The sequence below is a fragment of the Mercurialis annua genome, linkage group LG4, assembly GCF_937616625.2.
Source record: "Mercurialis annua linkage group LG4, ddMerAnnu1.2, whole genome shotgun sequence".
NCBI lineage: Eukaryota > Viridiplantae > Streptophyta > Magnoliopsida > Malpighiales > Euphorbiaceae > Mercurialis > Mercurialis annua.
Window position 1 is genome coordinate 29,904,825 of NC_065573.1, and position 15,069 is coordinate 29,919,893.

The window sequence follows — 15,069 nt, forward strand, 5'->3', positions numbered from 1 at the left end:
GTAAAGCAAATTGATTTTTTTTTTTCATTTGTGAACGGGTAAACTAACCAATTTTTAATGATATAAGATATTTGAAAATCATTTTAGCGAAATCAATCAAAATCGGCTAGTTTGACTCATTCACAAATGACAAATTTTTTATTTGATTCACGAATGGAAGTAAAAGTTTCAAATATTTTAAAATGGATGACTGACAAAACCGGCAAACAGTTTGGTATTTTATTGGAATTAACCCTAAATTTTAAGGTACCAAAAATACATTTGAGGACTTGTTTGCACTTTATCCGTTTAAATGTCTTTCATAGCGCTAAAGCCCACTTCGTCAAAACCCAAAACTAGTTACCAGTACACCAGCGTCAATCTATCTCCGGCCACCATCAACGGCGTTCGGGTCTGTATTAACAGTCAGAATTCTCCAATTTTTTTGCCTCCAGTTATCGTATCACCGGCAATTGAAACTTTCACAAGATGGTTGGTATGTATAATTAAAATTTGTCTTCAAAATTTTATACTTTTATTTGTTGTTATTATTGTTAGTTTTTGGATTTTGATTAATTATTTTGATTGAAAGGAATTCAACCAGAAAGAGAAGATAAAGTGTCACTAGAGCTCACCGAAGAGATTCTGCAGAGCATGGAAATTGGCATGGTTTTTAGAGATTATGTAAATACATGTTACAATTTTTTTTCTCTGAACCCTAATTTGCTTATCTAACTAATTTTGTAAGTTCTTTTTGTTTGATTTTAAGTTATTTTTGTGTATTTAGAATGGTAGAATCAGTTCAATGGATTTTCACAAGACTTCAAGTTATTTAGTGACTGCTAGTGATGATGAATCCATCCGTCTCTACGATGTTTCCAGCGCTACGTAAGTCCCTGCATTTTAGTTTGTTTGTTTAAAGTCTATTTTCAATTTGTTTAATAACTGCGTCGAGTTCATGTTAGAACTGGAATATTGAGGTATCTTGCTTGCATTTCAGATGTTTAAAGACGATCAATAGTAAGAAGTATGGGGTCGATCTGGTTCGCTTTACTTCTCATCCTACGACTGTTATATACTCCTCAAAAAATGGATGGGATGGTATGTTTATTATAATGAAATTCATTAAGTTTGCTATTATATGATTTATGTCTTTTGCTAAGAGTAGTTAATTCAGCACCGTAATCACATGGAGGTTTTAATTTTTTTATCTTATTCATTGGTTCAGAATCTCTGCGGCTTCTCTCCTTAAATGATAACAAGTACTTGCGGTATTTTAAAGGTCATCATGACAGGTATGTATGGCTGGTGGAGTGACATTTGTTTTCAGCTTTGATGTGATTGCTTATGTTGGGTTTATCTGTGTCATACAAGTAACATTATCTCGAAATGTTTGAAGGGTTGTCTCATTAAGCCTATGCCCTCGCAAAGAATGCTTTATCTCTGGCTCTCTTGATCGGACTGTTCTACTTTGGGATCAGCGAGCTGAAAAGTGTCAGGTAGATATCTTGAATTATGGTTTACCTTAGAAAGGTAGTACGTATCATCTTCGTTTAAATTCCAATGTGTTGTGTGTTCCAGGGTCTTTTACATGTACAAGGAAGGCCTGCTACAGCTTATGATGATCAGGGGCTGGTATTTACTATTGCCTTTGGAGGATACATAAGAATGTTTGATTCTCGCAAGTATGAAAAGGTTAGACTTAAGCATGAGGAAGTAAATATGGTTAGCATTGTATTTGAACATTTAATTTTAACTTTTGAACATTTCTTAACTATTTAGGGTCCTTTCGAAATTTTTTCTGTTGGGGGAGATGTATCTGATGCACATGTTGTAAAGTTTAGCAATGATGGGAGACTTATGCTCCTTACAACTATGGATGGGAATATTCATGTACTTGATTCATTTCGTGGCACACACGTGAGTTTCCAGGACTTAAATGCTTTCACAAAAATCATCCCTTTCTTTTTTTCCTAATTTATGTTAATGAAGATTTTGGTTATTTGTGTGAGTAGTCCTTTGACGTGGTTTGTTTTTGCTGCTGTATTAGTTGTCCACATACAATGTGAAGCCAGTTTCTACCAACTCTACATTAGAAGCATCTTTCAGTCCTGAGGGGATGTTTGTTGTGTCAGGTATTGCATCAGATATTAGCTTTGTTTCTTTTCTAAGAACATTAATCTCTAGCTGATTTTTTTCCTTTTATGTTGATTGTTTTATAAAACACTTGTGCTGAAGTAACGATACATTATATTGAAATAACTTCTAATAGGCTTGTAGCTAAAAGATTGATATTTAGTTGGTACAATTTGTTAGTTGCTGCTTGATATTTTGTTGCTTAGGGTGAAATGTCCTTCTATGAGGCTATTGCCATTAAATTCGTTGGCTTTGTTTAGACATGATAAATCGTTGGCTTAAGATAAAAAAATGATGGGACCATTATATAATAACTTCTGCTATGCTGTTAAATCCGGATATTAAACTGTGTAGGTCACCAAACTTTGCTCAAATTACAGAAAGGTCACTAAACAAACTTTTCTTACAAAATGGTCACTTAATTGTACCATTTATTACAAAAGGGTACACCCATTAAAAACGGATTGTTTTCACGCAAAAATGCAATATTTTTGCTTACGTGGCAAGTTGAAGTTACAAAAAGGAACATAGTTCAGTGACCTTTTTGTAACAAAAGGTTTAACTCAATGACCTTATTGTAATTTATAAAAAGTTTAATGATCTTTTAGTAACAACAGAAACATTTTTGTAACAAAAGGTATAGTTTGGTGACCATTTTGTAAGAAAAATTTGTTAAGTGACCTTTCTGAAATTTGAGAAAAGGTTAGTGATCTACAGAGTTTAATATCCGTTAAATCCTAATTATATATGATTTTACAGGTTCTTACCTATTGTAACTGCTAATAATGGCTTAATATCTAATATGTTTACAGGTTCAGGTGATGGTAGTGTTCATGCTTGGAGTGTAAGGAGTGGGAAAGAGGTACCATAATTCACTTTCTTGTATCTAATGCACATCTAACTCTAACCACCACCTCTGATTATAAATGTTGGTTCTTTGATGCATAGATAGCAAGCTGGATGACTTTTGAAACTGAGCCTCACGTGATAAAATGGGCCCCTGGAAATCTTATGTTTGCAACTGGATCTTCCGAGCTATCTTTTTGGATTCCAGACTTGTCTAAATTGGCAGCTTATGTTGGAAGGAAATAGAACTTCAATAGCGATGCGATGCCTCTAAATTTTCGAGCATCAAGGGCTCATGAGGTCTTGTTTAGATGATGATATGGTAAAACCAGGTTTACTATCTCAATTCTTTGCATCTATAGTGTTTGTTTTTATTCTTCGTCTCGGTGACATTTTTCACTCAACAGATGAAGGAAGCTAAGCTCTTATGCAGAAGTTACAAATAACTCCAAGGATCAGAATCTCAAGATTGTATCCAGTTACTGGAAGTTCAGGTACTAAAATGTACATACAAACAGCGTAGATTTACATTCGAGTTTCTACTATCTTCATGTCTTAACATGATTGTAAATAACAAGGAAAGCAATTGAAATGTGCTTAATTGGGTTATTTCATTCAGAATGCAAACTAATCTTGCAATGCTGCTACTTTTGAGCATCTGGCTAGGAAGTATATGATTTCTTTACCTCTAGGGTTCATTCTGTTAGTGGCAGTATCTGGTTGCTGAAACTGCCAGGTCTCTTGTTGCCTTGAAGCTCCGCTTAATGTATCTATGGAAAATTCTTACCTAGACCCATTCCATAAATTTTCCATGGCCTCTCCTACGGATGATCAAGGCTTTCAAGTTTCAAAAGCAAAGGGTTCTCACGCGACCTACCCAATGAGGTGTTAGGAAATTTAACATAAATTTCTCTCTTATCATAATTTCTCTTTCTCCTAATTTTTCTAACATTTGATTGGATAGGTCCATGAATTTATCATGGACCGGTTGTAGGTAAAGAATTTCCCATGTATCTATATAGCTTCATCAATCCCGCACTTGCTGACAAGTACCATGATATAGTAAAAGCTGAAAACTAAACCAAAAATTTTAATTTTTTTGGTTCGTTTTATTTTGGAAATACAAAAACTGCAGTTTAGTTTTGGTACAAACTGAACCTAAATATTCAATTGAACCTAGTAATTTGGTTTGGTTGGCTGTAAAATATTTAATTTTTTTGTAAATTTCATTCAATTTGATTTTGAAAAACAAAATGGTTTAGTTCCGATCAAACTAAATGCATACCCCTAGTCTTAAGGATCGCAAGGCGTAAGGAGAGGGACTAACAAACTGAACAACTTGGCAAGTTTTGGGCCATCCCTATTTGTTGCGACCATTCCGAGGTCTTTTGTGCTGCATAAGTTTTTGCTTCCTAAGAATAGATTGCAGCATTACTTCATATAGGATCTTATCGCAGTTGAAAAGACAAGTATCCCAGTTATGAAATGTAAGAAAAATCATTGATAAAACACCAACTCGAGAATAAAAGAGATTTAATTTTGTAGCTCATCAGAACTTGAAAGATAGAACAAAGAAACTTAGTTGATAGAATTTTGTAGATTACAAGACTAAGTCTAACAATGAGCTTAAAGCTCTATTTATAGAAAATCAGTAATAGAAACAATAACGTATCTAGCTAAACAGCTAGCTCTACACGCACAACGTGTGTGTGATTTGCTGATGCGGACACACACATTGCGTGATTTCTGCCTGCAGCAGCTATTACTTGGTGCTGCTACGAGCTTCTTCCTTCAAGCCACAAGAGTTTACTGCTCCTATAAGTAGACGAGTTACAATATCTCAACAAGTCAATAGTATGTGCATGGTATAAAAGAGACGTTTTCCATTCACCAGCGAATATTTATTAGGCCAAAGGTACCATCTGAACTTTCATTTTAGATTTGAATTTTACTTAAGATTTTATTTTTGTTTTGGACCATAATGATGTACAAGTTATTGACAAAGACTAGGTTTGCGAGAAGTATGGTGAGGCTAGTGAATCGGGACGACTTAGTATCTCGTTGGGTGAGAGGATCGTGGAGAGGGAAGTTGGCTCAAAAAAGGAGGAAGGGAGATAGAAAAGATAACTATGAGGTTATAGATGAGAATAACCAAGAAATGGATGATTCAGAAAGGTTCTTTAGAGAGAAATTGGCATAAGAGGAAAGGGATGAATCATTAAGAGCTCCTCAAAACTTCTCTTCCATGACTCAAATGATTATAAAACTTTTTTAGACAAGGATGAGAAATATGGAAGGAAGGATGAATAAAATTAAGATTGCTCACTACATTTCATTTGCATCACATCTCATATTTAGTTTTTTTTTCTTTATTAAAATAGCCTCGTGACTCATTGTGCAACACATTTTTTGTATTCAAGTACTTGTTTTTTTTTGCAATCGTATTTCTCTTAATTAATGAATTGCGATTTAAATTTCTTAAACCTTGTGCTTTTTTACTTTTAACAAATAGGGAGATAGGTAGGTACTTAATCTTTTTTCGTTAGATGTTCTTTTTATGCTCATTTCGGTAATTCCATCAACACATGTATAGAGGGCGCCATAATTAATTTTAACCCTTATCGCATTATCTTAGAACCGTTTTTTTCAATTTGTTGAAGAACCGTTCATTTATGTAATTTTCGTTATTATTAATAAAAAATTTAGCCTTTGACAAAAAAAAAAGATTATCTCTAATCTGCAATAGACTTTAATTAGCAATTATTTGACTTTTATTCTAGTTGCCATCTTGTTTTACAAAACAGAAGGCAGAGACAATGAAATAGAAATGAGGCAAAATGAACTTATTTACCTACAACTTAAGTTTTTTTTGCCAATATATCATAATCTTTACAATTTGCCACTTTGGTCCATTATTTATTCAATTTTTGCCAACTATTACCCAATGCTCATTTGGATTTTGTCAAATATTTCAAAATATATTTAAGCCTAAGGTATATTTGATAAAAATTGAATAAATGATGGATCAAATTGGAAAAGTTCAAAGACTATAATATATTTAGAAAAAAAAGCTATAATTGTGGGCAGATAAATTCATTTTGTCTAGAAATTACAAAAGTAGTGAATTATCTTATATCATCCTTCTAATAGACTATCTTGTAAAAATGAAAAAAGAAAGACAACACATGGGATAGTTTTCTCTTTATTTTATAAGGCAGTTGATTAGAAGTATGATAAGTTCTAATTTATAAATATTTTCCACTCAATGAAAATGTTATTGAAGCAAAACTGTATTAACAATGCCATTTATTTGTGTAATTATAATGTTATACGGAACATTAAAGGCGCTATAGAAGGCACTGAAATTATAAAAAAAAAACAATTTTTGGACATATTCACTAAACCCCTCGCCCTAAAATCAATAAAGTTTATTTATGAATGAATGGAGGGTACACATTTGAAAACTATATGGAGTTAAAAAGAAGGGAAATAAAGGAGGCATTCACTCATTGTCTAGTATAAAAGAGGGAAATTTTTGTACAACAAACATGCGTACACACAATTGGCTGAAAGATACATAATCACTTTTTTAGTTTTTGTATTTAATTAGATTACAATTTTATACTTATTTAGTTACCAATAAAAAATTTAAAATGATAATTACATTATTCGCTTAATTTGGCGCTTTAAATATCTAATTAAATAAAATTTATGACCATTTATTTGTTAGTAAAAATTATAACCATATATATAGCATTGATAAAAATAGCATGAAAATCAAGTAGGATAAAGGGTTTTAGAGGCGTTTTCATAAAATTGGCTGAAAATAATGATCCATGTGATGCTTCAAATTGCTAGTAAAGGACATTACGTACTTCAATTCTAAAAAAGCCTTGAAGATTTTGTTTGATCCACAACTATATCTTCTAAACTAGGCATCGGCCAGGAATAGAAGCAATTTTTTATACATTTTTTTCTCTTTTTCTCTTTGTCTTTCAAAAGGTAAATACTCTTAAATGATATTAAGGTCATCACTTGCTATACATTGTGAAATTTTGTCAAACTAAATTAAGGAAAACATCCATTCAAAATCTTTTGGATTGGGACTTTTCTCATTATGAAATCTATTCATATATTATTTTGGATCTAATTAATAGAAGTCAGAACAAAAATTAGGACATTTAATATAAGGATCGTGAACATGATCCCTTCAAGTTTTTTTAAATTTGAGGGAATCTCAATCCTCAATATAAATGAATAGTGTGGGATTTAACCGGTTGAACTGAGTCAATCACCGGTTGAACCAGTGGTTCAGTGCGGATCAACAGATGATTGGAGGTATTAGAGTTACAACTTTTTTTGGTTAAAAGACTAAGGCACCGTTTGGATTGATGGATTCTAAACGATGGATTCTAAACAATCCATGGATTTGGACAAAATCTTTCGTTTGCCTAGAAAAAAATTTAATAGAATCTATGGATTTATAAATTCCCTCATTTTTTACAATCTATCATTTTTGAGGGTTTTGATTTCCCACCTACTAGGTGGGAAAGTTCAAATCCACCATTTTTTATAGATGATGGATTGTTATATTATTTATTATTTTCCATAAATAATATTAAAAATCCATTGATTTTATATTCAATCCAAACGATGGAATTTTAAAATCTATGGATTTAAATTCCATTGATTTAAAATCCATCGATTTTGCTAAAATCCATGTATTTTAAAAACCCTCAATCCAAACGGTGCCTAAGAGTTTTTTTTTGGAAGAAGCCATGATCTTTGGGCGCTAGCCCCCCTTTATTTTCGTCCTTGTGTGTAAGTTGTTATTAAATTTATTGATTTAATGATATATCTTTTTATTACACACAATAGAATACGTGTATTTTTTTTTGTCAAAAGTGGTAATCGATTATTTTAGTCTCAATTGTTAAAAGTCATTTTTATTATATAATTAACAAGAAAAAAAAAGTTTTTAAAGAAAATAATTTAAATTTTGTTGGGTAGAAATATAGTGTTAATTGGTAGGCAAAACAGTTACCCAAAACAAGAATGGTACTATATTAGATAATTTGCAGATTGTTCATATATTGCCTAGCTACCCATCTCATGGACATGTACAGATATATCTACTGTTCATACTATTATGCTTTTTGAATGATTATTTTGAATAATGCACAAACCTACACTTTTGATTCTTTCTTTCTTTTACCTACAAATTCATGGCCGTTATCTAAAAAGGTACGTCCCGGCTAACTATATAAAACAGTGATCTCAATTCATGCTGCAAAATATTTTCATGAAAAATAAATAAATTGAATCTCCAAAATTTGTAGATTTTCTATTGGGATCGTATAGTTTTGTTGATTGAGCCCATATCCTATTATTTTCGTTATCTTTGAAATTTTAAATATTTAATAACTCTTGTGGAGATACGCCCAAATATGAAAAATTGAGGTTTTTTTTTCCGTGTGTTAATAAAAAAAATGAATTTATAGAACTACAATCAAAAGAGCTTTAAATTTTTGAATTATGTTGTCGTAAAAACTATGAATGAACTTTATAAATTTTGGCGCGATTTGAAGATTTTCTGTTGTATTTTTAAAGATCGGCTCGATGATCTAACTTAGCTCGACGAGCTGACATATTTCCATAAACTAATTTTAAGTGCCCTAATTCTATGTGGACGTTCCAAATGACTTGATTTTTTTTATTCATTAGCAAATTTAAGTTGTCTAGTTTTCAGATGGACATAAATTTTTTTGAGATTCCAACTTTTTATTTGGCTTTTTCAAATCCTTAAACTTTCATTTTTTGGTTCATCAGGTCCCTCAACTTTCATTTGACTTTTTCAGGTTTTTAAATTTTTGTTTTTTGGTTCATTTAGGTTCTTAAACGAAGATCTATTTAAGGATACAATGAACCAAAAAATAAACAATTAGGCATTTGAGAAAGGCAAATAAAAGTTGAAGGACCTGATGAACCAAAAAATAAAAATTTAAGGATCCGAAAAAGTCAAATAGAAGTTAAAAGACCTAATGAATCAAAAATGTATAGTTTAAAGACCTCAAAATAGTTTTAGCCTTTAATTTTTATCTTTCAAATTTATCCATACGTAATAAATAACTCTATATTTTACTTTAAAAAGCATTTAGTATTAATTAATAGGATTATATTAGTATTTTCTTTTATAATTTAAAAACAAAAAAAAGCATTATCTTAGTATTTATTTTTTCTAAATGGACAACAAAAAAAACGGAGGAAATATTAAACTCATATCTAAGCAAATGATTAGAACAAACGGAAATTTTATTCTGTATCAGAAAAAAGCAGAATCTATATCTAATCCTAATAGTAAAATTAAGTTCTCAACATTTTACATTACATACAAGTAACCATGCAAAATATTTAGAGAAAAGGGAATAATTTAGTTGGAGTGACTAGAATTCTGTGATCCAATTGAAAAATTTCAAAGTTATAATCATTGAAATGGGAGAATAGATAACTCTAACCATAAGATCTTATCTTATACTATACAAATTTGTTAAATTGCTAAAAAATATACAAGAAAGCGATAAAAGTCTCACGTCTCTGTTAGCTACCAAGAAAAACCCTAGAAATTTGTAGGATATATAGATCCAATATTATTACTGATTTGATCTATCATCTCTTAAATAGGGTCCCACTCCAAATCTCTGTCGACGAAGAAAATCAAAATTTTATGCTCAGTCTAATAATATTCTAAAACATGTTCAGTAATAACTTTGAATGTTCCTTTCTCCTTTTTAATTATATTTATTTGGTGAATATGACAGAAAACCAACTATTTTGTTCAATGATCCTCTTCTTCTTGGCGAAGCTGATTTTAATTATTTTTATCAAGCGAAAATGATGTTGATAGTTACTTTTTCTTTCTATTTATGGGTTTGAACTTTATTTTACATACTCCAATTTTTTTGTTTTTTGTTTTCGTAATGATGTGTTAGCATTAATATATTTATATTTTTAATACTACACAATGTTTATATCACATCATTTTTATAATAAGTCAATAATTGTTTGCGATATTAGTTGTAATATTCAATTATTGATTATACTGTTATCATTCAACAACTGTTCAATTAATTATCAAAATTTTGATCTAATTTAACTAGAAATGTGACATGGAGAGTCCTTTACAAAAAAAAATTGTTAACAAGTTAGTTTTTATAAGTAGTTTTGTTTTCTTAATAATACATTGAAAGTACAAAAGCTAGATGATTTTTCATGAGAACTAGATATTAGAAACATTTGGGCTAAAAAATTAAAATATTTATTTAAAAACAAAGGTACATATTTCAGAAAATTGATATTCAGCAAACATTTTACTAAAGGTAAGATTAATCTATCTATCCATAATTTTTTGTCAAATATATCATAACTTTTTAAATTTTATCAGTTTGGTTTGTAATTTTTTCGATTTTTGTCACATATATTTATAACTCATTTTAAGCTCATGTGACGCAATGTTGTTCGTCCACATGAACAAAATTTATCCTATGTATACAATCCCGCGGCATATCAGCTCGAAAAGAATCATAGGTATATTCAATAATTAAAATTTAAAAGATAATGGATCATACTGTCAAAATTTAATGATCATGATACATTTAATAAAAAAGAAATTATGAGTAAATAAAGTCATTTTTGCCTTTTACAGATGTAGTCAAGTCAAGTTCCAAATGTTTTTATTTATGTTACCAAAAACCTAATTTTCATCAATAACAGATGACTTAATGTTTTTGGATGATACTCTGACAAATAACTAGGCAATATATTATATTACCAACAAATTATATTTCAAATGATATAAAAATTGGAAATTATTTTATCTAAATCATGGATTCAATATTTTTTATAGTCACTTTTTTTTCAATTATATATATAAAAAAATTATACTATTTATAAGTTAATATTGATTTTAAATAAAATAGATAGTTCGATAATCTTTAACATAACAAATATTATATTATTGTTGTTCTGATAAGTGAAAATACATCCAAAACTATTTGATCACCTGAAAACTTGGTTACCCTTTTGTAAGCACAATTTATTTGATAAAATAACTTTTTTTACCAATAATTATAGTTAATCTAAACATTTATATTAGGCTTAATACATAGCCGTGTCCCTGCACTTTGAACTTTTTGCATGTAAGGTCCTTACACTTCATTACCCTTATTATAAATCCTTGCACTTCTTATGTCAGCAGTCCGTGGTCCCTGAGTCCAAGCGAGTGATGACGCCGTTAGAGACATCCATCCATTTGTTTACTTATCAAATGCATCTGCTTATGTGGCAGATGACAGTAGGTGACCATCTCTATAACTTTTATATGTCAACCCTAATTCATTACCAGCTAAACTTGATTTCCTACTAATCCAAGAAAATACCATGTCTGATCATGATTTCTTCATCTTCCTTTTTCTGATAATGACCAATTCCTTCAAGTCCGTCTTCTCCACCGAATATTTCAACTAAATTACTGGCTATTGCCGTTATACCTCAAACCGGTCTGAAATTGTTGGAATCCAACTTTTCTTTGTCCTAAATTCAAACAAAACAATCGTCGATCGCTATAGCCGTAGCACATGCACGTCCAAGTTCGTCAGTTTTCTAAAATAAGTGACAATGACTAATTAGTGAAATGAATTTAAGATTTATCCAATCATGATCTTGTTATTGCAATAAACTCATTAAATTCCCTCACAACATGGATTTTAATACCATGGATGCATAATACACACAGCAATAGCAAGACGAATAGGAGTAATTCCTTATTTTGATTTTCCAGAGACAGAGATAGAGAAAGGGAGGATAAGGAAGAGTTAGGTCAATGGAAATAAAAAATAAAGTAGAAATTGGTATAGTTAGAGAGAAATTTAATTACCATGGAGCTGCCGCTATCTTATTCCTACATTACTCTTTCTTCTCCTCATCATTCTTCTTCTTCACTTAATATTATTTCATTTTTCACAGAACCCAGATTATAGTTCAGCTTAAAAATTGCATTCCTTTTGAAAATAATAATATTTGTTGACTGATAAAGTATTAAGTGGTGTGGTCTCAGCTTTCCAACAAATATTTCTCTCTTTTTCTTTATTTTGTTCTTGAAGGCGAGGAAGGTAGACAACCATGTCTCATGGAGTCTCTTTCAGACGGGTCCATGAATTCGAAAAGAAGTGCAATTAAACAGGTTGCAAGTGGGAGATTTGGAGTTCCAAGTTTTCTTCGAATAAACGTTGACGAGTTACGGATTAAGGTGGCCTAGGTATTTCAAATAACATACTTTAATTATTGCAGTTGATGAATTTCTGCAGCCATTCAGGAAATTTTAATGGTGATTTTGAATTAGTTTTTGGAGCCATTTTGGAGAAGATGATTAAATAGCAAGTTTGCTGTGAGGAGAATCAGAGAGAGTGGAGTGGGGTGAGGTTTAAGTTTTTGGAGAACCAAGTGAGGTTAATTAGTAAGGTGAATTAGGAATTGAGAGAAAGGGGTAAATGCTTTTTCTTTTTACTTATTTTCTTTTAATGATGTGGCTGAATGAATTGACTATTCTTGGATGATGTGGATGAATGAATGCGTTCAGTATTTGCAGTGACTAATTCGTGCAAAACACTCGCCAACTTCTATTAACGGAGGGACCACGGGCTGCTGATATAAGAAGTGCAAGGGTTTATAATAAGAGTAATGAAGTGTAGGGACCTTACATGCAAAAAATTTAAAGTGCAGGGACACGGTCATGTATTAGGCCTTTATATTATAATTTTTACATGTTATCAATCCAATTTAGTAAATTTTCCAGCGTGTGTAATGTTTACAACTCATTTGAAGCGTGATCAATCTGATGTATGATATACTATTAGGATTAATTTTCTTTACACAGACATTCCACATTATATTAGTCATACTCCAAACATTATTTGACAACCTTCGAAAATTACTACTCAAACTAGTAAAATCAAATAATTTAGTAATACTATGAATTTCATTTTTATCTTTTATTCGGTAAATTTAACAAATTTTAACACAGAAACACTTATACACAAATCCCAAATAAAAGTGATGAAACTTATAAGAACAAAGAGATCATAACAATCACAAAAAAAGACATGGTTAAGGTAATAATCATCTACTAATTAATTAAGTTTCTTTGCATGACACATGTCAAATTCACAACAGATTTTGAACCTCTAAAACACGTGTCGAAACAAGAAGAACCCATAACTAGGTTTAAAAACTACTAACTACATAAAACATAATGATTAGTACCGGTAAATTAACTACATTTAGTAGAATAATCAGTAACAGTAATAATTAACAGTAATAGTAGATTAGGTGATCATGAGGGCTGTTTAGATAGAATCTGGTGCCTGCCCAGTAGTGTAGGAGTTGAGACTAAGCTCAAGTGAACTGTTACTGCCATCATCAAACCCATATCCATAGCCATACCAGTTTTGAGAGTAGCAGAAGGAATTATGTTTGATGTTGCAGAAGCCATTTAAATCTTCTCTTTGGATAGGAAATAGAGGTAAAGTTTCCTTCTCTGGAGTTTCTTGATCATCTTCTTCTTGTTCTTCATCATAGTAGTAATCTAGGGTTTGCTCATTACTTGATTTTTGCTTGTCAAAAAATGAGTATGATGTTGAATTATAAGGTTCAATACCAACCCATCCATAGTTTTGGCTCATAGATCCACCTCCAGCTGAAATTGAGCAGTCCTAGTCCCAACAAAATAAACAAATATATTGTAAGAACAGGAAAAAAAAAACCATTTTGAAGTTCAGTTATTTAGGGTAAAGAATCCAAAAAATTTCTACCCTTTAATTTTTTGCATTTCATCCATGTTTTATAATGGTGAGAAACAATGTAGTCAGACATAGATATAGTTATATGTAGACTACATTTTAGTGATTTATATAAAATCAGCTACTTAGGGTTAACTTTTATGCTGTCTTTCTTGAAATTTTGATAGGTAGCAAAGACAAGAACATAAGTGCATGCACCAACTCTCTCCATCAAATTAAAGGGCACAAAAATAAGTGAAAAAACAGTCATTAATACTTACCCTAAAACTCTTCTCCATGGTAACAGATCCATACCCATAATTTCCCATCTGACCAACACTTGTTGAAGATGGAGAAGCAGAAGAAAAGCCTGTAAGAAGAAGACCATAAACACCCACATGAAAATCATAAAAAAAAAACCATTGATTAAGACAAAAAGAAGAAGAAAATAAGGGAAACAGATGAATTTATTACCAGGTGGAGTGGTGGTAGTGAGGTATTTGGTGTGATTAAAGGAAGAAAAATCATCATGTTGTTTCCAAGTAGAGGAAGAGTTAATATTTTTGGGTTGTTGCATGGAATTATGATGATGATGATGATTATCAGAAGTGAACCTTTTTTTCTGCCTTTCACGAGCTTTATGGTTCTGAAACCAATAAAACACATTCTTGCCTTCAATCTTACCGTACTGTCTAAGCCTAGCAGAGATCCTCTGAATCTGCTCTGCACTCGGAGACCTAACTCCGCTGTTGTAGTAAAGCTCCTTCAATATTCTTATCTGATCACTTGTCGGTGTCCACCTTGTACTGCTTTGCCTGCACAGAAAATTCCCACTCCCTTTGTTATTACTATTATTTTCTTGATCATTTCCTCCTACTTGCTGCTGCTGCTGAGTTTCCATTAAAATGGATCAAGAAATTAACCAAGAAGAAGAAGAAGATAATATTGTGTGTTATAGTAATGAGAAGAAGGAGATGGAGTGCAAGAAGATTATATGTATATAATGAGAGAAATATCTGAGAGAGAAGGACTGAAGTTGACAGAGATATAAGGATTCATAAAAAGGCAAGGGACAAAAGAGGGTTTATAAAGTGAAGGGTATCAGTGGAATTACTTTACTTGCTTCTAAAGGCATCATCTCACACTCTATGATTAATCACTTTCTTGAGAGAAAAGAGTTGAAGTGAAATGTGTACATAAAATGTTAGGGAGAAGAAAAAGATAAAATTAGGGCATGAATGAAGTGATATGAAAGAATGAATGAATGGTATAAAAT

The 15,069-nt window shown here is 31.2% G+C and overlaps 2 protein-coding genes across 3 annotated transcripts; one reads left to right on the forward strand and one right to left on the reverse strand.

The window, feature by feature from the left end:
• Positions 1-297: 297 nt before the first annotated feature.
• On the forward strand, positions 298-3,588 carry LOC126679543 (protein ANTHESIS POMOTING FACTOR 1). Of its 2 annotated transcripts, none has more exons than XM_050374590.2 (12): positions 298-475; positions 572-663; positions 767-867; positions 980-1,080; positions 1,208-1,274; positions 1,379-1,478; positions 1,561-1,674; positions 1,762-1,899; positions 2,030-2,114; positions 2,928-2,977; positions 3,064-3,283; positions 3,369-3,588. In XM_050374590.2, the coding sequence occupies exons 1-11, from the start codon at positions 469-471 to the stop codon at positions 3,205-3,207; spliced, it is 999 nt and encodes a 332-aa protein (XP_050230547.1). In that variant the 5' UTR covers positions 298-468; the 3' UTR covers positions 3,208-3,283; positions 3,369-3,588. The 2 variants fall into 2 exon arrangements, with proteins under 2 accessions (XP_050230547.1, XP_050230548.1); XM_050374591.1 differs by having other exon boundaries at positions 584-663.
• A 9,534-nt stretch (positions 3,589-13,122) lies between these two features.
• On the reverse strand, positions 13,123-15,009 carry LOC126676832 (protein WUSCHEL). Its single transcript, XM_050371126.2, has 3 exons — positions 14,268-15,009; positions 14,075-14,163; positions 13,123-13,727 (listed from the first exon to the last, which is right to left on the reverse strand). The coding sequence occupies exons 1-3, from the start codon at positions 14,692-14,694 to the stop codon at positions 13,362-13,364; spliced, it is 882 nt and encodes a 293-aa protein (XP_050227083.1). The 5' UTR covers positions 14,695-15,009; the 3' UTR covers positions 13,123-13,361.
• Positions 15,010-15,069: the final 60 nt, after the last annotated feature.

Coding starts and splice junctions, on each gene's coding strand:
- LOC126679543 (XM_050374590.2), top strand. Junction 868..979: donor TACGATGTTTCCAGCGCTAC/GTAAGTCCCTGC, acceptor CTTGCATTTCAG/ATGTTTAAAGACGATCAATA. Junction 1,479..1,560: donor AGCGAGCTGAAAAGTGTCAG/GTAGATATCTTG, acceptor TGTGTGTTCCAG/GGTCTTTTACATGTACAAGG.
- LOC126676832 (XM_050371126.2), bottom strand. CDS start 14,694: ATGGAAACTCAGCAGCAGCAGCAAGTAGGAGGAAATGATCAAGAAAAT. Junction 14,164..14,267: donor CACTACCACCACTCCACCTG/GTAATAAATTCA, acceptor TTCTTCTTACAG/GCTTTTCTTCTGCTTCTCCA. Junction 13,728..14,074: donor CCATGGAGAAGAGTTTTAGG/GTAAGTATTAAT, acceptor TGTTGGGACTAG/GACTGCTCAATTTCAGCTGG.